At 39.0% G+C, this 24,809-nt stretch overlaps 1 protein-coding gene across 1 annotated transcript in view; it reads left to right on the forward strand.

Annotated features, from left to right (window-relative positions):
- The window catches only part of LOC149313520 (ESF1 homolog), a 41,848-nt gene that overhangs the window by 2,995 nt on the left and 14,044 nt on the right, over positions 1-24,809 (forward strand). The window contains exons 3-10 of the mRNA XM_089519241.1: positions 624-1,000; positions 2,675-2,788; positions 3,766-3,866; positions 6,543-6,695; positions 8,905-9,019; positions 12,154-12,307; positions 19,566-19,721; positions 23,120-23,241. Coding sequence (XP_089375367.1) covers positions 624-1,000; positions 2,675-2,788; positions 3,766-3,866; positions 6,543-6,695; positions 8,905-9,019; positions 12,154-12,307; positions 19,566-19,721; positions 23,120-23,241 — 1,292 coding nt within the window. The remainder of the gene's footprint in view (positions 1-623; positions 1,001-2,674; positions 2,789-3,765; positions 3,867-6,542; positions 6,696-8,904; positions 9,020-12,153; positions 12,308-19,565; positions 19,722-23,119; positions 23,242-24,809) is intronic.

Genomic DNA, 24,809 nt, shown 5'->3' on the forward strand with positions numbered 1-24,809 from the left:
GCCTAAAAAAGTAATCTCACATTTGATGATGAAGAAGTCTAATTTCTAATTTTTGAACCACAAATTGAACCACATACAGTACTGCAGATGAACAAATTGAACTTTAAAAAAATAAGCTTTTAACTCAGTGTATAAAATGAAAATCTAAACTGAGAATTTAGATTCTGATTTATTCAGGGGGGAAAATTGAATGATGACTCATGAGTTGTTATTCAAGGACACAACCCACATCTAGCAACCCCTGGAGATGTAGGCAATCCAGGTTGGGAACCTTTGCTCTAGCAGCTTTGCTTTAGAGGGCAGGCATTGATCCCAATCCCGGGGATTCATTAGCCAACTATGATATTGGCCCTGAGATAATGTGGTTAGATTTCATTTTTAGAACTCTGATTTTACCATTTGCTATGAGGAGATGTTGGAACCCACAAAGTAAAGAACTTGCTCTGTTCCCTTGCCGCATCAAAGCTGATCCTATAGCAGTGAAGTGTGTCAATTTCCCTTTTGGGCTTTTGTCTCCTGTCGGGCAAAGCCTTTCCTATATGCCACAGTTGCCCACACATTATTTAGATAAATAGTAGTGTACATATGTGTTAAACATACTGTCTTTTTTCTTCATTTACCAGAAAAGGATGATGAAAAAGATTTAAAAAATAAAACTTGTAAAAATGAAGATAGTTCTGATCTTGATGAGTCAGAAGACAGTGGAGAAACTGAAGAAGAAAAAGAGTCAGATAAGAATGGAGATCTGGAAGAGGAAATAGATGATGGAGAAGTGACAGAAGAAAGTGATTCTGATGATGGAGAGGGAGAAATGGGAGAAGGAAGTGAGACAGATGATGATGAAAGTGACAGTGGGCCAGATCTGGCAAGGGGGAAAGGCAATGTTGAAACTAGTTCTGAGGATGAAGAGGAAGATGACATGACAGATCTATTTCCAAAGGACCCTGAAATTGTACATAGATGGGGAGAACTGTCTGAAGATGCCCCTCGTGAAGATAAGGTAAAGCTTCCAACACAGTTGCGCAAAATATGTCCCTCCAGATATTGTTGGTGGTTGTTTTTGACCGTCCTAGGCAGCATGGCAAATGGGCAGGTTGACAGTAGTCATGCAGCACATAAGACCCAAGTAACTATATAATTTAAATAGACCTTTTCTATAGCATCTTCTTTTCATTTCCAGCCTCCCTTCTCTACCAGTCCTGCCCATGTTTAGTTGAAAATAAATCCCATCAGTGCTTACTCTCATGGAATGCCCATAGGGTTGCATGTTTGATCACAGCAGACCTATGGTAATTAGTGCATTACTGTGCATGACTACTCAGAAGTAAGCTCTGTTGAGTTCAGAGTTTGCCAAATCTGCACAGAATTACAGACTTAAGTGATGCTGACCCCATAAGCTTCATGTGCAACAAGTGACTTTGACTTTGAGCTTTGTGTTGTTGAAGTCTAGTAGAACCACTGCTTTTGCCAGCAAAATGACTTTGCAACTTCTTGTTAATTGGTAGGGGAGAAAAATACAACAGCCAACTGAAATACGTAACTTTTTTTATATAAAACATGCTAAACACCCCAGTATCATGATAGTAGGCATCAGAAGGAACTGTCTGAACAGTGATAGTTGAAGTAATAATAATAAAGTTTATTTATATTTCCGCCTCTCCCAAGACTCAAGGAGGATTTACATCAATAAAATAATACAATAATACAAATACAATTCATAAAACACTAATACTGAATTTGCCACATTCCTATTAGTTCTCTAAAAACAGTTGATCAGTAGCCAATAATCATAGTCGAGAGTGGGACATCATCATAAGCTTTTATATGGAGTCCGATGGATAAGCCTGCCAGAAGAGATCCGTTTTGAGTGCCTTCTTTAAAGGCCTTTAAGGTATTGATGAGAGCTCTCTTTTGGAAGAGCAGCTGTCCCCCAGCATCACCATCTGGAATCTGCCCAAGAGGTATAAACGGAGCCACTGGAGCGCAGTGCCTCCAATTCCCAACTCCCTCCATAGTCGATGGTATCAAAGGCCATTGAGATGTCCAAGAACACCAGCAGGGTAACACTTCCCCCACCGATGCCCAGACGGAGATCATCGACTAAGGCCTAAGGCGACCATGGCAGTCTCAACTCCATATCCCACCCTGAAACCGGTTTGAAATGGGTCTAGAAGTAATCCTTTTTAAACTCATAAATTCTGCAAATATTGTAAAGACACCACATAACATGAAAGAACTTTGACATTAAAATGGAAAGAAGAAACACATGAATAGACAGTATTTATATTTGTGAGATCTAAAGCAAATCTAAAAATGCTGTAATTTGCACAGATACACAGAGAGACAGATCATTCAGACACACACTTAGCCTCAGAAGATGGCACTGGCAAACCCCCTCTGAAGACACTTGCGAAGAAAACCCCATGATAAGTTTGCCTTAGGGTTGCTGTATGTCAGAAACAGCTTGATGACACACAACAATAATACACATTGGGGCAGATAACCTGCTGTTTTCTAGGTGATTTGGACTAATGCTGCTATAACTTCTTATGACCCATAAAGGCTGAGTGTTATGGAAGTTGTAGTCCAGAACAGCTGGAGGGCTTGTTCATAAAGGTTAGGCACTGATTGTTTAAAAATACGTGTTTACAAATTGATCTTTACTCTCACACAGATCACATGCAGATTGGCAGTTTGTAACATGGATTGGGATCGATTGAAGGCCAAGGATCTGTTGGCTTTATTTAATTCTTTTACACCCAAGGGTGGTGTTATTTTTTCTGTAAAGGTAAGTACCTCTTTTGACCAGTAAAACCATTTTGATTCTTACATATAGTTTTGGTTTTGAGACTTGGATGCGCTTGTAAAAGATCTAGTTGCTATCCTGCAGGGAAATAAGGTACACCTGAAGAGATTGTTGTTGTGAGATACAAATAATAATAATATAGGATGTGGATAATATTAGTGATATTAAGGATACACTGAATCAGAATATCCCTAGGACAGAAAAAAAAAAGGGGGGGGGGGAGCCAAGAAGCCAGTGGTGTAGTGATTTGGATGCTGAACTAGGTCTCCCAGAGACTGGGTTCAAATTCCCTCAGTCATGGAAACCCACTGGGTGACCTTCAGTAAATCACAAGGCATTGGCAAACTTTCTCTGAATAAAATTTGCCAAGAAAACCCCAGGATAGGGTAAGCTCAAGAGGTCAAGCTGAAGGCACATAACAATTATAACAATCCCCAAAAGGTGCCATCAACTCAAGACTAACACAAGACAAGAGGGCAGGCGGTATGGAACAATCTGGTTCTAAATGATCAAAAGCATTTATACTTTCTAAGAGAGAGTATATGCTTATCATCTAGAAGTCTTGCCTATCTGGACAGCTGATTGGACATAAGATTTTGTTTTTCTGCTTTCAATGCCCCCAGTTCTATTAATGTCAGTGAAAGCTTTCTTGAGGCTTAATTGCAACAGGAGGATTTGGGAGCTCTGCTGGAAAAGCGAAAGCCTTTTTAGTGTGTTTGTGTGTGTGTGTCAGGTGAGAAAGAGTTTGTGTGTGTGAGAGAGTGAGAGTGAATGGTGTAAGGATATGTACGTTTTCACATGTGATCCAGCATATGTGCCATGCTTCATTCCCCAAACCTAGGAATACTAGTAATTTGAATGTGTGGGATGATGGCTGAAACAACATACTGAAAGTCTCTGTCCATGTTGCTCTCACATTATTTGATGTAATCACTGTGTGCCTTTTTTGTTGTTTCTAGATTTATCCTTCAGAGTTTGGAAAAACTAGAATGAAAGAAGAAGAAATAAGTGGACCAACAGAACTGTTAAGCCTTCCTGAGAATGTCACAGAGAAGGACAGGTATGTAATGTTTGTGAAATGTCTGTCCTCCTAAGGTCACAGTCCTATCCACATTTAGTCTCCTCAACTCAAAGGGAGGAAAATGCTTCTTAGAATTTGGATCTTAAATATGTCCTTCCTACTTCCCCATGCATTAGGTGCCTATGAACCTGTTACAAACCAAGAAATGTCATTTGTGGAGGGGGTCATAGTCATGTTGAAGATGCAACATAATGATTTAATCTAGAATGCATTTTGCTTACACATAATTAAATCAATGGGAAACCTTCATCTTAACTGATTACAGTGGTGTCACTACGATTGGCATCACTCAATGTGGTAACTCATGGTGTCACCCTCGTTGATCTCCTTCCTTACTTCATACAGATTCCTAAGTAGTGTTTTTGTTTACTAATGTTACTCATAAATCATAATTCTTGTTTAACTATCATCTCCAACCCTCCCAGGATCTTTAAAGCCCTCCTGATCAGGTTGCCATGCTTTTGTCAAAGATATTTCTTCTAGTCTTCATGAGATATAGTTCATCTGTAGCTGGTAGTCCTTTGTTTAAGATGTGAGGATAATGGTCCCAGAAGCCAGACATCTACACCATCTATATAACCAGTCATTCACCTGCAGTATCTTCCATTCCAGTATAGTCCTCTGTCTTTTACTGGTAAAATTGGGGGAGAATACCACCTGTGCCTCTGAACTTTTCACTTTTCTGCCTAGGGCCTTTACAGTTCCCTCTGTACCCCTGGGCAATGAATCCCTAACACCACCACATTTCTTTTCCTCTTGCTGCTGTTGGTTGTTAGTTGGGCTCTCTGGCTTGCCCTTTTTCTGGCCCCAAAGGGGGAATCGCCTCTCCTAAAAGCCACCAGCACTAGAACATCAAAAAACGCCCCTTTTCAAAGCTAAAAAGTATACTTCAGCCAACTTCTGGTTGTGTGGTTTGTTTGGACTCAAAGTGAAAGCTCCCCATCTCCTTGTTTTCCTGCTAGATCAAGATATAGTAATACAAGTAAGTCCTTGGGAGTTGTGAGGCAGTAGATGTTTCTGCCATCTGCTCCATACATCTAGTGTCGGTTATTAAAAATGTGTTGTTTGAACACCCTTTTAGCACTAGTTGTCAGAGTTGTTTTCAAGAGAGGGTCTGAGATTAATTTTATTGGGGGCCATAATCTGCCCATGCCCTGTGATGTAGAAAACTCCTTCCCCTAATGTTCTTTGGTAAAGTAATGTTTCGGATATTCTTGCCTTTTTCCCTTTGAAATTGAAATTATTATATAATTTCTGTCAAGCGGCCAAGTCTTCTCTAGTTAGGGGAACTGGCAAGATTTCAGAGAGTAAATTCAATATGGCATAGCTGCCATTTAAAAAGTGGTGATGCAGCCTAGCTAAGGCAAATGTAATTTGCCCTTTGTAAATTTTGATTGTCCCTGTCTGTAGCCTCTCTAGTCTGTAATATCTTTTTTTAGGTTTGGTGACCACAACTATGTATGAGCATACATGTGATCTTGCAAATACATATTTTGCTTTTGCAGTATGTGAGAAATGACCCATGAGGTTGTATAAAGAGCTTCAACCACTAGATGGAACCTTGTTTCCATCAGTAGATGAACACCAACAATTTTGTAGTAATTACATATGTGATCAGTTTTGTAGTAAAAGTCTATGCTAGTTAAATTTTTAGCTATTTCTTTAGCATCCTACTTCAAAGAACAGAAGTCATATGGTCCTTGTCCAGAGGATCTTCACATAGGGACATGCTCTCATTTTCCACAAAGAAGGGCACACAGAAATGATGTTTTAAAATTGAAAATAGTGTACATAAGGGGGGAAAACTTCCTCCAGGAAGTTTTGAGAGATAGTAATTCATACAGCATTGATACAACTGGCTATATCTGAGTAAATCTTCATTGAAGTTTGTCTTAAATTTTGTTCTGGAAAGCAAGTATGTTGAACATAGTACTGTTGTTATGAAAACCTCTTTTAGTCTTTTAGGATATTTTCACTTTTGTGTGGGACAGATTCTCATTGGTTTCATAAGGAGATCCGTAAACTCAAACTAAAATTAAAATAATTTGGTCATAGTTTGGTGCCTCCAATAACTGCAAGCTTGCATTTGCCCAGCTCCTGATGCCACATGGGAAGGTGCCTTGGGAAACTAAAGGGAATTTTAAAATAAAGTCCCTCTGGATACATGTAGGCTCTTAGGTGTAACTGAAGTAATTCTTTGAATGTTGGAAACTGTGGCTCCCATCTAGAAAATCCATAATTGGGTTTTGGGGTCTTTGTGCCTGCGAGGTATGCATTAAATGTTGGGATATGCTACCTGATGTCTAAGGTATGAAAGTACCATGTAAGGTGGTTTGGGGTAGGGAAACAGTTGGCTCTCTAGATGTTTTGGCCTTTAACTCCAAGAAGTCCCAGCTGATGTAGTCCATGTACGGTACTATGGGAGTTACAATCTAACACATCTGAACACTCCAAGGTTGCCCATCCCAATGTAAGCTCTCAGTTTATTCCTGTATTATCAGGGGGAGAGTGTCTACCATTTTGTCCATAGTGATATCTGTTTTGATATCTGTTCTTGCAATATCGTGCAGACATCACTGGAATTAGATGGCACTTTTTTCTTCAATTGTTCTTTTGTCTCTGTAACAGTACTTGACTCTTCCTATTTTATTGTAGCCTTTATAAGGAGAAACTGAGAGACTATCAGTTCAAACGACTGAAATATTTCTATGCAGTGGTAGAATGTGACTCTCCCGAAACAGCCAATAAGATCTATGAAGAGTGTGATGGACTGGAATTTGAAAGCAGCTGTTCTTTTGTTGACCTCAGGTATAGTATATTGTCATTACTACTCTATTTTTTAAATGTGTTTGTTGTTGTGTGCCTTCAAGTCATTTCCAACTTATTGCAACCCTAAGGTGAACCTATCCTGGGGTTTTCTTTGCAAGGTTTGCTCAGAGGGGGTTTGCTGTTGCTTTCCTCTGAGGCCAACAAAGTGTGAGTTGCCCAAGGCCACCCAGTAAGTTTCAAAGGCCAAGTGGGGATTCGAATCCTGGTCTCTAGAGTCCTAGTCCCAACACCCAAACCACTACACCATGCTTGCATACAAATGTGTACTTTAATGTTTTTAGCACTGTGAGAGCCAGTGTGTTGTATATTGGTTAAGGTATTGGACTAGGACTGAAAGGACAAGGGTCAGATACTTACTCAGCTTCTTTAGGCCAGTCATTTTCCTTCAGTCTAAATTTAGCTCACAAGGCTGTTGGGACAGTAAAGGGGAAGAGGATCACATATACCTTGGTGGAAAGGTGTGATATAAATGTAACAAATGCATAAATCATGCATTTGAAGACTGTTTCACCTTACCTTGCTTATACTGAAATAACGGGATTATTTAGAGGGATGCTTGCAGCCCTCACACCCCAGGTGTGGGTTTATTCAAATAATAATAATAATAATAATAAAATGTGAACTTAAAGTACATTTGAAGTCTGTTTAGGAAAATGCTATGCTGGAAAGGGGAATAATTTTTAAAGCAAAAGTTGATGTGCAAGTGTTGTTCAGTGTTCTTTCCCTAGATTCCTGTTGCCTCATAGCCTAAAGGTTAGTAGGTAACTGGAGGTAGGAGTTGAGAGTTGAGTTAACTGGAGGGAGGAGTAAACAAGGGTGAGTTCTTACTCCTCTTTTAAAGCTATCTAATTATGAAAAATAGATCTTTTGTAGTTCTGTATTTGTTCGAAATAATTTATATGACATGTTGTTGTTGCTGTTGTGTATCTTCAAGTTTTTTCCAACTTATGACGACCCAAAGTGAACCTCTTACAGTGCGCCCTTTGTTTATGCGGGGGATCCATTCCGGACTCCCCGTGTAAAACAAATAACACGTATGCTCGAGCCCCATTTAAATGAATGGGGCTCGTGCATGTGGCGGCACGCGCACCATGGGCGCACACCCCATTCGTCCCTATGGGATGCACTGCCCCTTCCTCCCCGTGCGGCTTTCAGCGTATGCTGAAAGCCACATAAAGCGCACCCGCTTATAACGTGGGCGCACTGTACAACGTTTTCTTGGCAAGATTTGTTCAGAGGGGGTTTCCCATTGCCATCCTCTGAGACTTGAGAGAATGTGACTTTTCCAGGGTCACCCAGTGGGTTTCCATGGCGTGCCAAGATTTGAATCCTGGTCTCCAGAGTCATAGTCCAGTGCTCAAACCACTACACCATACTGGCTCCATATGACTCATACCCACATATAATATGAAGTGGGGTGGGCAGTGTATGCCAACTAAGTGCCTCCCTCTGTTGGATTGTCACTCCCTTTATCTTTTACCATTCGCTATGTTGGCTAAAGTTGATAGGAGGTGAATCCATCAAAAGCTGAAAGGCCACACTTTCCCCACTCCAACCCTACCCAGATTCCCCATCCTGTCTGGATGAAACAGACTTATAAGTGAACATATCTGAAAGTAACATACATTGGATGGCACTTTCAGATTAGAGGCCCTGCTTTAGAGCCACAGATAGTGGAGCTACTGTGTGTCAGATTTTTCAGTGTTCCCTGGGATTTCAGAAATATGAGGTCAAACTCAGCTAGTGGCAACCACTGGGATACCACAAAGCAAGGGACCATGAGCTATATCCAATATCATGCAAGCAGATTTCCATTCATGCAGTTAGATCTGCCACTGAGTTTATGGCCCTTCCCTTTTCACTGGCTTTCTGCTCTCTAAGACCTTGTGTTAATTACAACTGGTCAAGGTTGTCCCCAGGTTCCCTAGCAAAAGCAATAATGATAAGAAGAACTCCATCCTTTTTTCATTGGAAATCCATTGGTGCTGGCAGAACATTCCCTGTACAGAGCAAAGGGTAACAATTTTTTCCAAGTCACTCCCCATTTGTCTTTAGCCCTAGGCTAAACAGCAATTTTTCCCCCTCACAGCTAATACTAATTAGAGAGAAGCTGGACCTATCAGTTGTGTTCCTTTGAAGCTTTGTGATATCTGTTTCAATAATAAATCATTTCCCTTTGGTTTTTAAGATTTATTCCAGATGATGTGACATTTGATTATGAGCCAAAGGACGTGGCCTCAGAAGTGGACGGAGCTGCTTATAAACCAAAGTACTTCACATCTGCTGCTGTGGCAACATCAAAGGTATCTTAACAATGTTTTTGTAGCCCTTTGGGACTTGTTTACTTTTGTGCATTCTTAATTTGTAAATTGTGTAAATACAACAGTGATTGCAGTGTAGATAGAAGAGGAAAACAATCCATTTGTATAGATGCAGTTGTCAAAAAGCAGAAGTGCACTCCCAGTCCATTATAGTGTTGGGTGACTTGTGCTTGGATTTCAGTGAGTTCATAACCTCATGACATACGTCCTGGGTGTGCATTTGGCAGTGTTGGCAAAAGATAAAAGAACTCTAAAAGTCTTTTTGTATCATTGTTTTGCTTTTGTACTAGCTGCTTTTAAAATGCCTGTTAAATCTGTATATTACTCCAAACACATTTGGACATGAAACGTATCTTCTAGATATCTGTTTAATATATTCTTGCCTTTAAAAACAAAACAACTTAATCCCATGTCATGAAGGCTTAATTTGTAATGGAGACTTCCGTTGGCTTCTCTAAAGCATAATACTGTACTAGGTGAAAACAGTTTTTCGAAGAGTTTTTAAAAACCCTGTCAATTATAGTTTCTTGTAAGATGTTTGCCTTGCATATTGTTGTAACTTATCATTAATTACAAAGAAATCTCAGGGTGTCCTTTAAAAAGACATACATGTATTTTTAAAAATTGTACAACTGGTATATTGAATTGTTATTAGAAAGGTTGTATTGGGTTAAATTTTGTAAGCTGTTCTTGAGTATGCAACTGTATGCAAAGGCAGAACAACCTGGGGAAAAAAACAAGAAATACATGATGTTTGCTGAAAAGTGTATCCTAAGCAAACTAACCATGACATTTGTATCCCATCCTTCCACCTTGATCTCAGGATTGAAGGCAGCAGGAGGGAGCTACTTTTGGCCTATGGATATTGTTGGACTGCACCTCCCATGGCCCTTCACCATGGGAGGTGCCTGGTGGGGGTTTCAGCCCCAACTATATCTGGAGGGCTGCACTTGACCAGCCCCGACTCAATGCCAGCAAGAAGTAGTTGGTCACTATTGCCATTAAAATACTTAAAATAATTTTTCCTTGTTTCTCAAAAGTAAATGCCCCCACCTTCGCCCCCTTCCCATCTGAATGCTACAAGGCAGTGGCCTGTAGTCCCCACATGCTTTCCACCTATCCAGCCCATAACTGCCTTAACGCCCACAACAGAGTTCACAGCATGAATCAGTGCTTGAATTGTGCAATATTTATCCTGCATCATTTCGGGAGGCAACCTCCTTCTGGCTATAAAAGTAACTCAATAGTTATGGTAATACCATAAGAGGAATTATGTTGTCTTTTTAAAACTCACATTGAGTAAATCCAACATAAAGTATTAGAAAATAATTAATTAAAAGCAGATGGTTATTTATCACAAGCTGCTTCTGTGCTCTAGATCAGTGGCCCCCAAACTGTTCTTTTTAAGGGGTTTTGGATTTCAGCTCCAAGACCCCCAGACTATTGGCCAACATCGCTGAGGTTTCTGGGAGCTGAAGTCCAAAATCTCTTAAAGGGCACAGTTTGGGGACCGCTGCTCTAGATGATATGTAGTATTTATGTTCCATTTGATACTATTTATGCTAGCATGTTTTGTACATTATATAGTTGTAAAGCTCATAATAACTTTGAAAGATAGCTGTTTATTATTATCTTTATAATACAGAAAGAGCAGGATACTTGAGAGCAAGAGATGGAGCTTGTCTAAGACCATCTTGTGAATTCATGGCTTATACCAGCTTCACACATGGGATTTTTCAGTTTCTAATGCAGGCTATAGTCTTGTTCCTGTTTACTTGTTAGTAATCCTCACTGAGCATAATGCAAACATGTATAGAACTTTAATTCACATCTTTTAGCTGCTACACAATACCAGCCCTTGAAAGAGAAGATTGTGCGGTTCCCCTGAAAATGTCTTCTCATTTGTGTGTAACAAAAGATTCTCAGCTAGACGTTTTTCATTTTTATGACTATGTTGTTGTGGAATATATTTCTGTTGGGATTGTTGTATAGCTGCATTCAAAGTAGGATTATCCATCATTTGTGTTGTATAATATTGAAAACACAGGCAAAAGTCTTGAAAACTGATTTAATAAATAGTTCACAAAACTTTTATTTCACTTCTCAATAATTTTTACGAAATGTCTAAAGAGAGTATTAAGGCATTAAAAAAATACTTTGTAATCCTTCCACGGATTTAAAAACATTCTTAAATGAGTGACTCAGAATGATAGAATTGCATAAGATTGCTTTGAAATGTAAAATACAGGATTGTGTGTAACTCTGGCAAGGGTTTATTGACTGAGGTTGCAGTCTAGTACGCACTCCCTTGAGAATAGGTAATACTGAACTGACTGTTTTCTTCTGAGTAAAGACATGGAGGATTATACTGTTAATGTGTAATGCACTTCTAGACTGGCATTATGAGTATCTGAACTTTGGTTTTAAAATGAAAGCCTGCTTCCAAACCACACTTTTGAAATGAAATGGTTGAATAAATGTGGCTAAGGTTTGGGGAAGACTCAGTAAATTGTAGATGCAATGGGAAGTGCTTTCTGGTCATTTAGTGTGATGTCCTAGTGTCTTGCTTCCTATCCTCTCCAAAGACCACAACTATCTTCTTCGACAGGCTTCCCAACTCTGATTGCAATACTTTTCCAATGGTAGCTAAAATATTCAGAAGTTTCAGCAAGCCCTGAGGTAGGGGAAAAATATAAATGAAGAATGTGGAAGTAGACACATGCTTGCTGACAGTCTTCTCCTGTCACCCATTCAACTGCTGCTATATTCCAGCAGAAACTTGCTGTCTTCCAGCAGACACACCTTAACAAATCAAATGGGGCAAACCTCTTTAGTCCTAGCTGCTCAAGCACGAAAGGCTTAGCACCTGAAATTGTAAGACTGAAGATGCTGGAAGATTGGACTGCTCTAAAGTCCCAGCAAAAAGAACAACTGACAGATGCAAATTATGGCTCCAGATTCTAAGACAGGAGTCCTTTATGGCCCAAAATCACAATTGGCTTTGGGTTTTTTGTTGGATCCAAAACACACCAAATAAGAATAGACGTATTTATGTATGATGTTAAATATGTGTGTCTGAATGGTTAGATGTATAATATGTGTATTTTGGCCTTAAGGTAGACATCACATGGGACGAAACAGATCATGAAAGAGTGACTTCCCTGAGCAGAACTTTTAAAAAAGATGAACTTCTGGACATGGACTTCCAGGCTTACCTGGCTTCCTCAAGTGAGGAGGACGAAGAGGCCGAGGAGGGGAAACATCAACAAGGTACTTCTGACCTCTGAAAAGATTCTGTGTAAAGAGTCTAATATTTAAATGCAATTTTAACAAAAGGTTTTCAAGTTCACTTTTTCTCCAAGGTTCTTCCTTTTAATGGAGGTTGAGAATTAAACAGTAGTCTGAGAGCTGGGATGGTGTAGTGGTTTGAGTGCTGGACTGTGACTCAAGACCAGAGTTCTGTTCCCTACTTGGCTATAGATACTCATTGGCCTGAATATTTTGTTTCCCTGCTAGAAGATAATTTTTATTAAAGAAGAGAAGAGAGACTTAAAATAAAAACACCTAAACTCTTGTTTTACTACAGCTGTTTTTGTTGTGTGCCTTCAAGTCATTTTTGACTTATGGTGACCTTAAGATGATCCTGTCACAGAGTTTTCTTGGCAAGTTTCTTCATAGAGGTTTTGCCAATGCCATCCTCTGAGGCTGAGAAAATTTGACTTGCCCAAGGTCCACTATAGTGTTAGTAAAAAGTATTTTTTACTCAGAAGCAGCCTACTGTGAGTGCAAACTGCCCTTTCATTCACAGAAGAAAAAGTTAAGATCCAAGTCCACTGATGAGACCCACCATGAAGTCCTTGGCCCTCTGTGTCCCTTCACTAATAGACAGGGAATTTATTCTGCTGACAGAGGGCCATCACTTAATTTACTTCATATTTTGGTTATTACTGCACTTTTGGGGCTTTTTTAAATCTAAAATTAATATAACCACCTTTTCATACACCACATAAGATTTAAACCACCTTTGCTATCCCTGAAGAACTAGGGAAAGATGGAAATGATTTCAAGAAACCTTTCTATCCCTTCACTGTCTGTGTTGCTAATATTATTTCAACCACGACAGTGCCAAATAACTCAAACCCATAAAACACATACCAAACGTTATCCAAAAGTGCTCACGTCAACTGGCAATGTTGAATCTCTACAACCACAGAGTATTATATTTCTGTACAATTGCACAATTTCAGGAACCCAATTTCCAAGGGAAGGAAATATTTCCATGAACAACAAGAACACCAGCTACAACTGCAGCATTCCAGTTTTTCCAAAGGCTCAAAGCAAATTAATTTGAATCTGGACTGTAGAGCATTATTTACATAACAGTTAATATGAGTGAACCTGAATTGCTTCAGTTTAATTTTGGATTGTGATCTCTTTTAGAATTTAAGACAATATAAAGGCAGAAGGAAAAAATACAAATATGCAGAAGACAGACAACCCTGGGATATGTTTGTTAAGAACTGGTGATTGTTCATGCTATTGCTCTCATTTTCAGTTTTCTGTGATCACATATAATATGCATGCTCAATTCAATATTCAATTCAATCATTAAAATAATAGAAATACAACGAGCTTTCAAGTTCCCTGCAGCCATTACAAAGGCAATGGCTACTACATCTGGACAGATTTTTGGCCTTTTTAGCTTTTCCTTTACTGCTTCTCCAGTTGTTTAAATTTTTATACAACTCCAATACAAAACAAGGAGAAGTTGAGGTTATCAGCAGTGTATTTACTTATAAGGTTTCAGAGCTTGCTGTACTTATGACCAAAAGCAAAAACAGTCCCAAATCTATATTGTGATGATAAATCTGAAGTTTTTTTTTCCCTCTTATTGCTCAGGAATAGCTTTCTGATTCAGGAAGATCAGACTAAACTAGTTGCTGGCCTTCATCTTCCAAATGCTTTTTTAAACTATACTCAACTGCAAAGGGTGTGTGGGACAGGGAGCAAAGTTTTGCTTTCTCTGCTTCTCTGACAAGACTCAGTGTGTGTCTGTAGAAAAAAATAAATTTGAAAGGTTCTCAGTTACTTTGCCAGTTGAAAGGAAATCAGATTTAAATTTCTACCCCTTATCCTTCTCACCTGATCACTGGGACACCAAACCACACCCAAAGCATGCTCACCGACCACCCAGAATCAGCAGTAAAACAGAACAGAACTATCACACTGGAAGTCCTAGCAGAACCGTAGTGGGAAAGGAGGTCATTGACAGATTTTGGCATTAATAAAAAGATGCTTCCCAAACAGTCTTCCACCAGGAGAACAACAGACAAGGATGGCATCAAGTGACAAACTCCAACCAAAGACTCCCATGAATGTGGAAAAATTGCAAATGAAAAAAAAATTTAAAACCCTCTCCAATGTGACTTTTGGCAGAAGTTGACAAGAGTGTCACGCTGGAGGACCTAGAGATTCCTAGGGAGAACATAGTAAACAAATCCATGAATAATCAAAGCCACAAAAGTCAAAGCTACAAATGTGGAGAGCAACTGTATATGCGTAATGACTGCTTTCACTTTATCTCCAATAATTCCTCTTTGATGTGTCCAAAATAACTGTTCTCTTTGTTGTCATATTTGTTCTTCTGCTTCTTGATTTTTGTTTGTCTTTTGTTAGTGAGGATACCCAGTATCAATTTGACAGAACATAAAATAAGTGAATTAGGCACAATTATTTCTAATACTAGTAGTTTCTAAGACAGGCTTCAGATGTGTACACACACTGACAGTTAATATGATTTGAAATATTCATCTAATATGAACAGATGAACATAATGGTGCATAGCTCTGCAGTGTTTCCAGCAAATCATATCAGTCCTCATAATTAATGGGAGGGGATGAACCATAGTTCAGTGATTCAAAATGTTCCTAATCTGATTTCTTGAGCAGCAATCTCCATGTTTCTATTTAGGGTTTTAATTAAAAGCAAGATCCATTTTGTTAACATTTCACATTTATGTTATGCTCAGATTAAGTGAGTGTGTCTATAGGTTCTTTTTTCATTTTGGGACTTGGCCAAGTAATCTACAATTTGGTACAAAAAACAAAACAATAAGAAAACCATGATAATGTATGTACCAAATGGTAGGATACTAGGAAAGTTGACAAAATAAAATGCAGCACCATCTGACTGTCAAAGACAAAAATTAAATAGCGACAGATGACAAATGTCACAGGCACACAGTTTGTAGACAGATGCCACAGCCCCATTGTATCAGATTGTTCATTCAAAAAGAAGGAAGGAAAGGGGAGAGAAAGAAAGAAAAAGCAAGAAATGTGGTAGCACCTTTAAGACTAACTAGTTTTTATTTTTGCATAAACTTTTCTGGATATAAACCCACCTCTTCATATTCAATACCGAATGGTATTAAGGTCTCGATTATAAAGCATATTTATACAGTTGTGAGAGTGAAACTGAATGTCATAGGATCCAGAAAGAGGCAAGTCATGTTCCCTGCCCTAAGTTTTAGGAGGAGTGGGCAAGGTGATACAGGTCTTTCCAACAGTTAGTTCTGATGTGTGAAAGCAATAAATCAGCTTATGAAAAGTCAGTTTCCGGGGGTTCAAAACTCCCTCTGAAAAGATTCATTTTGTTACATGTGTAAGTAGAAAAGACTCTTGTACAGTCAGCCCTCTGTATCCACAGATTATTTTTCCATGGATTCAACCATCCACATCTTGAAAAGAATCTCCAAAAACATAAATCCCAATAAACAAACCTTAATTTTGTCATTTTATAGATGGGACCCCATTTTATTATTGTACGTAATGGGATTTGAGCTTCCGTGGATTTTGGTATCTACATGGGGTCCCAGAACCAAACCTCCAGTAGATTCCAAGGACCCACTGTATTACTATACATTGTGTGCCGTGAAGCCACTGTCTTTGTTCATATCTCTGCTAATGTATTGGAATTTGTGACCATAACTCAATTCAGCAGTTTCTCCTTCTAGTCTTCCCTTGTAATTGCTTTGCTCAAGGACCACAACCCGTATATCCCTTACTATGTATCCAGGAAGTTTGAAATGTTCTGCAGCTATTTTTTGTGCAGTACCATTTCTAATGTCAGATTTGAATCCACCAATACTCTTGAGGAGGAACTGTCCTGTTTATCTGATGTAGAGTGTAGAGGGATATTGCTGGAATAGGATGGCATATATTACATTGGAGGAAGAGCAAGTAAATGTATGCTGTTGTTGTGAGTAATGTTATTGGCCTGTGTAATATTGCTCCCCAAGTTGATGTGGGGACATAGTTAGCGGCATCTGGGTTTGTGGAAACAGTCATATATCTGTATGTTATATACAGTATCCATGTTAAGTATCCAGTTGTAAGTGAGTAGTTGATTTGGAGGATGTCTTTAGGCCAATAAAGGCCTGCCTCCCAGAGTTTGTGAGAGGGCTGTGTTTCCAGAACAGGGTGTAGCTATCTCTTTGATGATGCACTTGAGAGGTCTCACCTGGGGATTGTAGGTAACCCTTCCCTTGTCAATTTGTTTCTTTATCTCCTTCGGTGGGTATTATAGTCTGAGAAATGCCTGTAGTAAATTCAAGAGTTTTGAGTCTTCTTCTGAGCAGATGCAGTTGTATGAGAGAGCTTGGCTGTACACAGTAGATTTGATAGTGTGCTCTGGGTGGAGACTGGAAATATGTAATTATGTATAGCGATCTGTGGGTTTCAATAGAGCATGGTGTATTGTGCAGGTGCAAAGCGGTGTCAAGAAAAAGAATTTGTTTTGTGGATCGTTCCATGCTCAGGATGATGACAGCGTGGAAGTTGTTGAAATCCTAGTGGAACTTCTAAACTGATTGCTTTCCATCTGGCCATGATATTCTTGCAAACAAGCTTGTAAAATGTGGGCTAGACAATGCAACTGTTTGGTGGATTTGTAATTGGTTGACTGGCCAAACCCAAAGGATGCTCAGCGATGGCTCCTCTTTATCCTGGAGAGACATGACCAGTGAGGTGCCACAGGGTTCTGTCCTGGGTCCAGGGCTGTTCAACATCTTTATCAATGAACTGGATGAAGGAATAGAAGGCATGCTTATCAAATTTGCAGATGATACCAAATTAGGAGGAGTGACTAACACTCCAGCAGAGAGGATCAACATTCAAAATGACATTAATAGATTAGAAAGCTGAGCCAAAACTAACAAAATAAATTTGAACAGGGAGAAATGTAAAGTACAGTGGACCCTTGTTATATGCTGGGGTTTGGTTCCAAGATCCCATGCGGATAACAAAATCCGTGGCTGCTCAAGTCCCATTAAATATAATGACATAGCAAAATGGTGTCCCTTATAAAAAATGGAAAATCAAGGTTTGATATTTGAAATTTATACTTTTTTTGAACATTTTCAAACCGTGGATACTTGAATCTGTGTATAAAAAATCTGTGTATATGAAGGGCCAACTGTACTGCACTTAGACAGAAAAAGGGATGTTAACAAACTGGAGCGTGTCCAGAAGGGGGCGACCAAAATGGTGAAAGGTCTGGAAACCATGCCCTATGAGGATTGACTTAGGGAGCTGTGTATGTTTAGCCTGGAAAAAAGGTAGTTAACAGCCGATGTGATTGCCCTATTTAAATATCTGGAGAGGTGTCATATTGAGGATGGAGCAAGCTTGTTTTCTGCGGTTCCAGAGACTAGAATACGGGACAATGGATGCAAGCTACAGGAAAAGAGGTTACACGTTAATATAAGGAGGAACTTCTAACACACTCCCTCATAGTGTGGTGGAGTCTCCTTCTTTGGAGGTTTTTAAACAGATGCTGGATGGCCATCTAATCGATGGTGGCTTTGATTATACATTCCTGCATGTCAAGGACTTTGACTGGATGGCCCTCTGTGATTCTTTAAGAAATCATAGGTGCTAACTGCTCACACCATCAACCATAGTGCTAGTGGTTTGACTTTTTGTGCCACTCAGGAAAGTGAAGTATCCAGAACTTTGCTGTGCCAGCAGAGACCCCTTCATCCTTACTGCAATCCCTGTCTATGCAATGGCAAGCTGCAGCAATCTAATGTTACTTTGCCAGTGGGACTTTTTGTTTTGCCAACATTCAGTTGTATCCCCACCCTTCACTCTCCATAGCCTCCCCTCTGCTTCTCCTTTATCCCATGTATTTCTTACATCTGCATCAGCATAGAGAAGGAAGCATTGATTTAGCATTGTTATAATAATGCTTTGGAAGAAATCTGAATGTTCCTATATTTTCATTTTGGTCTCACAAACCACATGAAAAGTGCCCTGGTAACTGGAGTTGAGAAACATGGTTTAAGATGTGTGACCAGACCGGAGTCTTGCTGGTATATTTTGAACCTGGAAAGTTCTTGAATTTAATTATGTTTTCAAAAATACACTTTTAATAGAAATGCACAGTCTTTTTTAACATGTTCCTGATGTTTTATTCATTGAGTTCTGGAGTACACGACAGAATTCTAGCCAGTCTGTTTATTGTGGTACTAAGCACAAACAGGGGGAGAAATGAATTTCAGCTGTTTGAATAAAAATGTAAAATGTGTGATCAGATGGAAAGAATGTTCTGTACTTCTTACTCTCTTCAGCATAGTTATTAAAGAGGTGTTACATATAAAAGAGCAGACAATCTGTCTCATCCTGGTCAGCTGCGCTTATACAGATCCCCATCCTCCAAAAGTTAAACTGAATTTTATTTAAATTTTAGTTACATTTTAAGTATTGAGAGCTATAGCTCAGCAGTAGAACACATGGCTGCAGGTTTGATCCCCAGCATCTCCTTCTAGGGCTGAGAAACCTGGGAGATCCACTGCCAGTTAGACTTGACAGTACTGGGGAAGATGCAGGTCTGGACCAAAGTTTGTGCCTTTTAAAACACCTATCAACTTATGGTGGTCTCATGGATTTCATAGGATTTTCTTAGGCAAGGAATATTCAGAGTGGAATATTTGTTGCATTCCTGTGAATGCTTCTTCTTAAAGCATCTGGTATTCTGGAGGTCTCTTTCCAAGTACTAACCAGGCCTAATCTTGCTTAACTTTCAAGATCAGATGGGATCTGATATTTTCAGGGTGTTTGGGGAAGTTAATGTATTATTTATTACCAGAATAGGGTGCCTGTGAAATTTGATTTGTCTCAGGTGACCAAAGTGGCTAGTCTTGCATAGTGGGTAGCTTGAATTAGGCAGGAGGGTGCTGTTGTTACGCTCCCCCAGGCAACACACTGGCCCTGGTTAGAGGAGCCAGTAATCTGATTTGGTACAGGTAAATATATGGTCAGGCAATGTACTTCTCTCTCTCTAACCAGTCAAATTCCTATGGTTTTTACTCCCATGCCCTTAATACACAATGGCTTTGTTGCATGTCTTCAGCCTAACATTTAACACATGCCCTAGCCCTTCTAAGTTTTGCTTACCTGTTTCATCTGTCTCGATAAATACATTTACTTTTATAAGCACTTTCTAGAAGTTTCTCTTTTTTCCTTTAAAGATGTTGGTGTCACACAAACAGCAGATAAACATAAGTCTCACCCCAAGGACGATGAAGAGCAGATTGCAAAATACAGAGAACTTCTTCAGAGCATCCAGGAAAAAGAAAAGAAGCATCAAGAAACTGATATGGAAATGGAGATTAAGTGGATTCCAGGTAAATGGCTTTTATATTGTGCAGTCATTTCTAGGGGGCTGGCCCCATCAGTGTGCCAAAGTCAAAGCTCTTTGTGGTTTTTACTGTTTGCAATGTTAAGGCCTAAATCTGATTGCTATTCCCAACTAGAGTGGACCCATTGAATCAGTAACTTATAGAAAAATGTTGACTTGCTGTTCAGTAATTAATCGAATGAGTGTACTCTAACTGGGAATAGCAATTCTGTAGGTTAATGCCTTCTGTGTTTTTGGATGCACAACAGCTTAAAATCAACCATGCTGTAATGCAAATTTCGTTAAAGTTGTCAGACTGTAAGATGCTAAAATATTTGTTCAAGGTATAGTTTTCCATTTTTGCTGGCTCATTTTTTAAATTTTTTTTTTGCTGAGGTTTGAACCACACTTATGCATGGGAAACAGTATCAATCCTCAAGGACTCAAGGAAGAGTCCTTGAGGATTGTTCTCTCTCTTTTTCTCAATTAAAATGAGATTGCCAACTACAGATTCTTTTGTACCTTTAATATGAGTGGCAGAGAGTTGTTCAGCAAATGTCTCTGTTTTTTACTTGAGAGTCATAGAATCATAGAGTTGGAAGAGACTGCAAGGGCCATCCGGTCCAACCCCCTGCCATGCAGCAACTCTCAATGAAAGCATACCTGACACATGACCATCCAGCCTCTGTTTAAAGACCTCTAAGGAAAGAGACTCCACTACACTCCCAGGGAGTGTGTTCCACTGTCAAACAGCCCTTACTGTCAGGAAGTTCCTCCTAATGTTGAGGTGGAATCGCTTTTCCTGTAGAGTGCATCTATTGTTCCGGGTCCTATTCTCTGGAGCAGCAGAAAACAAGCTTGCTCCCTCCTCAATATGACATCCTTTCAAATATTTAAACAGGGCGATCATATCACCTCTTAACCTTCTCTTCTCCAAGCTAAATATCTCCAGCTCCCTAAGTCATTCCTCATAGGGTATGGTTCATTCTAAAGTTACCAAGGTGTTTTGTTGGTGTTGCTGCCATAAATGTAGCCAAGGCCATTTTTGACAACAGCTTGCCCCATTAGCACATAGCAACTTCAGAATGTCACCATGCACAAATGCAGTTCCTTGCTTTCTCTTCCTCCTTTCCATTCTTCTCTCCACACCCACCCTATGCCCACCTCACCCTTACCTCTGCAGGAGGAGAGAGCAGAATGCTATGGGCACACCTGATTTTACTTATCTGACTACACTTCTAATCTGGTACAGCCTGAAAAAAAAGTCATATGTAGATACGTTGTAGCTGCCACAAGGCAGCTGCTTCTATATTCATCCATTGTTATTAGATGGCTTGAAATGGGGATCTGTGCCTCTGCAGACTCACAAACAAAAGTTTGCCATGATAGAGGACAGCACATGCTCCCCTCATGGCAAGTTGGTACACATAGATTTGAATAAACATTGTGAAAGCAATTCACTATGAGGGAACTATTAAAAGCAGCTTCTGTGTGAAGTCTGGCTCCATGTAAGGTAGTAAATTCTTACTTATGATGACTTCCAAGACCATGGCCATGTGGAAAACAGCAGTTATTCATTTTCTATAGTAGTTCTACTGACCTTACAAATTTGAATTCCTTTACACTTGAATAAAGGGATGTGTATGTGTGAGCAAAGGCATACAGTACATTCTCCAGCTTCTAGCCATATGTTGTTTGCTCTGAACAGTTCATTTATTCCCCTTAAGCTTTGTATATTGTGGCCACTTAAGACAATCACTTTCATTCTTGAGGAATGGTTTGGGCAGCAGTTTCTAAGACATTCTAAGCTGTAGCAGAAATTCAATCCCTTTCTGGTTTTAAGAAAGGCCATGCTACATCCAAGTCCTTCTTTTTCCAGATGGAATAGCTGATTTCATTTTCTGAGCAGTTGGATCCTCCAACTGTTTTAGGGTTCCCCCTGCTGTGGAATGATCTGCTTCAACACCTAACATTACTCTTCAGGAAAACTCTGCAAAGTAGCCATCACCATATAATATGTCAAAAGTATATTTATTTTTTGTGGTCCTACTGTCAGCCATCCAGTTCTTTTACTTGCAGTAACTTGGGTGTTTTTACTACAGACTGAAGTTATGTTGAAACCATCTCATCATGCTAGCCTGTCTGCTGGATTGTCTGTAAGCAGAAGAAGATAACTGTTCATAATTTAAAACTTTAATGTAATATTTATTTATTTTATTTATTTGATAACAGAAATTGTGATGTGTAATGACATTTTCTTAGGTGGTCTCAGTGAAGGTCTTACTCACAGTAAGTCCATTCAGAACAAATTATGTTTAAAGAGATATGACCATTCGGAGAGCTGTTGCGAACCACAATTTATCAATGCTCAACTTTGGTTTCCATTAAAAGTGAAATAAGTAATTGGTCAAGAGTAGGTGAGGAGAAGAACTAGCTTCTCAGCAGGTTTGTTCTCACAACACCAAACCATGCTATGGCGTTACCTCTGAACCAAGCCATTTTGTGCATGAGAAAGAGGAAGAGAGAATAAGTGTAAAAGTATACATTAATTACTATATCTCACCAAAATTCCCTGCGCCAGCTGCAGCTCTCACACCACATTGTATGCAGAATACTACAAACCATGTAACAGGTGACTTGATTTCTTTTAAAAGAAATTGCTTCGTGGTCCTTCCCAGTGCTTTGTGACTGTAGAGGCTTGGATGAGCTAGTATACTACTCCACAGAATGTGTTTTTCCTACTTGGCCTTATGAAGTTGTCATTTACTATGGAAACAAAGGATGTGTCTTTCAACCACATATTAGCATGATACCCAGCTTTTTCCACCTGTTGACAGGTCTGGAAATGCTAAGGTTACTCCTAACATGCAAACATGACAAAAGGTTATCAGGGAGATGAAAACCTAAGTCAATGGTTTGATTTCAACTTCTTCTGAGAGTAAGCAGAGGTGGAGAATAGTAACGTCATGTTCTTTTGATTTTTTCAGTTCCTATAGTTGCTGATATAAACTAGTATAAGAGACAATTTGATAAATTTAACTAAATATCAGTTGATTGTATTAATTTTACACTTTTATTTTAGTTCTAGCCATTTTTAGAATGGTTTGTTAGTAGCCTAAAATATCACCACATTATTATTGAAGCTTTGAATGTCCCATTCTAGCCTCCTGTTTCTAATTTATCAAATGATCCAGCATAATCTCAAGGCAATAAATCAAAAAGACAAGATTACTTTTCAGCATTACTCTCTGTGAGTCCCTTGAGAGCAGCTTGGTGAATCTCGGTGTAATCTCTCAGTCACCAGTTTTTTGCCTTGATCTGTTAGTAGGATCCTTCAGATGTCTGAATATAAGTCTTAATTCAAGATCTAATCTGTTTTCTACACATTGTTCTGGTTGGCTGCAGGACTAAAAGAAAGTGCTGAAGAAATGGTGAGAAACAAATTAGAAGGGAAGGATAAACTGACTCCCTGGGAACAATTTCTAGAAAAAAAGAAAGAGAAGAAGAAACTAAAGAAAAAACAGAAGGTAATGTTTGGTTTGAATCACACACACTCAGATTTTCTGTTATCAGAGAATCTTTTTCCAAGGTGACTAATTTGCCAAGGAGCCTTGCATTATATTACAGGACAAAACTTGAAAATTACTTTTTCAAGTTTTGTCCTGTATATATATATCTGGTTTTGAAAAAACACAATGAACATTGCAGGGGAACCTCTCACAGAAAGAAAATTGCCAGGCAGTTTATGGGTTGCCACTCTTCAAACTTCAATCAGAAGGTGCGCTTGGAAAAGAGCTTTTCATGCAAGCCTTGGTGTGCGGATAGTCTTGGTGTGTGGAAAGTTTGCTGCAGTTACTAGTCTTTTCACTAAGCAGACTAAGGGATGCTGAACTCTCGGGAACATAATTGGAAAACCTGTGCACTTTTCATCTTGGAAATGTTATTTTTAAAGTGCATTTACAGAAACTGAGAGTAGTGAAGTGATTGATCACAAGATAATACTAAGTTATAACAGACCTGAGTACTTTTAATCTTACTTTGGTAGCCAAGTGAATGAAAAACAAGTTGTGATTAAGGGTGGGGTGAGGGATGAATGTATTAAGCTATCCAGAAAAATTGTCTTTGATCCTGTTTCTTTGATAAGTTTTGCATTGCTAAAGGAAATGGTCATTCTTGTTGCTAAAATATCATCATGTCTGAACTGAGCTGCCAAGCCTTGTATGAAAATGATAGTTTTCTCCAAAAGTCTTATGTAATGAGCAAATTTTGCCTGCAGAATTTTAGCAGCATATCTTTTCTTAACACTGGGAAAGTCTTCAAAGAAATACACTTTTGAGATCCCTTTGGAAAATTGATGAGTGTCTCTGTGATGGACTTTCTCCATTGTTTCTGTAAAATCAACAATTAGAGGTGCCAGATATTTCTTAATTTTAAGATTGGCTTTATGCTCTGAGAGAGTGTTGACTCCATATGGATGTCAGCCAAGGAACTCACAGAACACACAGCTATGTTTCAAAGTACACATTATTTTGGAATTTTTGATCCAGCAGACATAATAGTGAATTTCTGTTAGGTCATGCTATTCATTGGATCTGCAGCTCTTTGAAAATGCAACCCTTGCCCCAAATCCTGCTGTCATACCTCCAGGTTTCATGTCTATATTACAAATTCTTTGATTATAAATTGCTCCTTAGTATTATTAATTTGGTTTATAACATTCATAACCTGTTGTTCCTCCAAGGAAATTCACAGCATTGTAGCTGCTACTGTCTACCCTTTGTCTTCATTACACTTCTGTAAGGTATAGGGTAAGATGAGAAATATTTACTTGCTCATGGAAAGGAAGTCACCACTTCTATATAGGAGTAAAGCCAGCAGGTAGTATAATATAAAATGGGGAGACAAATCTATGGATCTCCAGATGTCTTGGACTACAGCAGTCAGAACTCTTTATCATTGGCCATACTAGTGGTTGTTTTAAATCACTTTTTTCCTATGTTATAAGTTAGTGCCTAGAGATGAGTACTTGGCATTTTTTTATTCACATTTGTTATGATAAATATTCGTTTTGGTATTTGATGTTGTTTTTAATATT

The sequence above is a fragment of the Sceloporus occidentalis genome, unplaced genomic scaffold, assembly GCF_023333645.1.
Source record: "Sceloporus occidentalis isolate IW3139 unplaced genomic scaffold, rSceOcc1.0.p SCAF_4, whole genome shotgun sequence".
Classification (NCBI taxonomy): domain Eukaryota; kingdom Metazoa; phylum Chordata; class Lepidosauria; order Squamata; family Phrynosomatidae; genus Sceloporus; species Sceloporus occidentalis.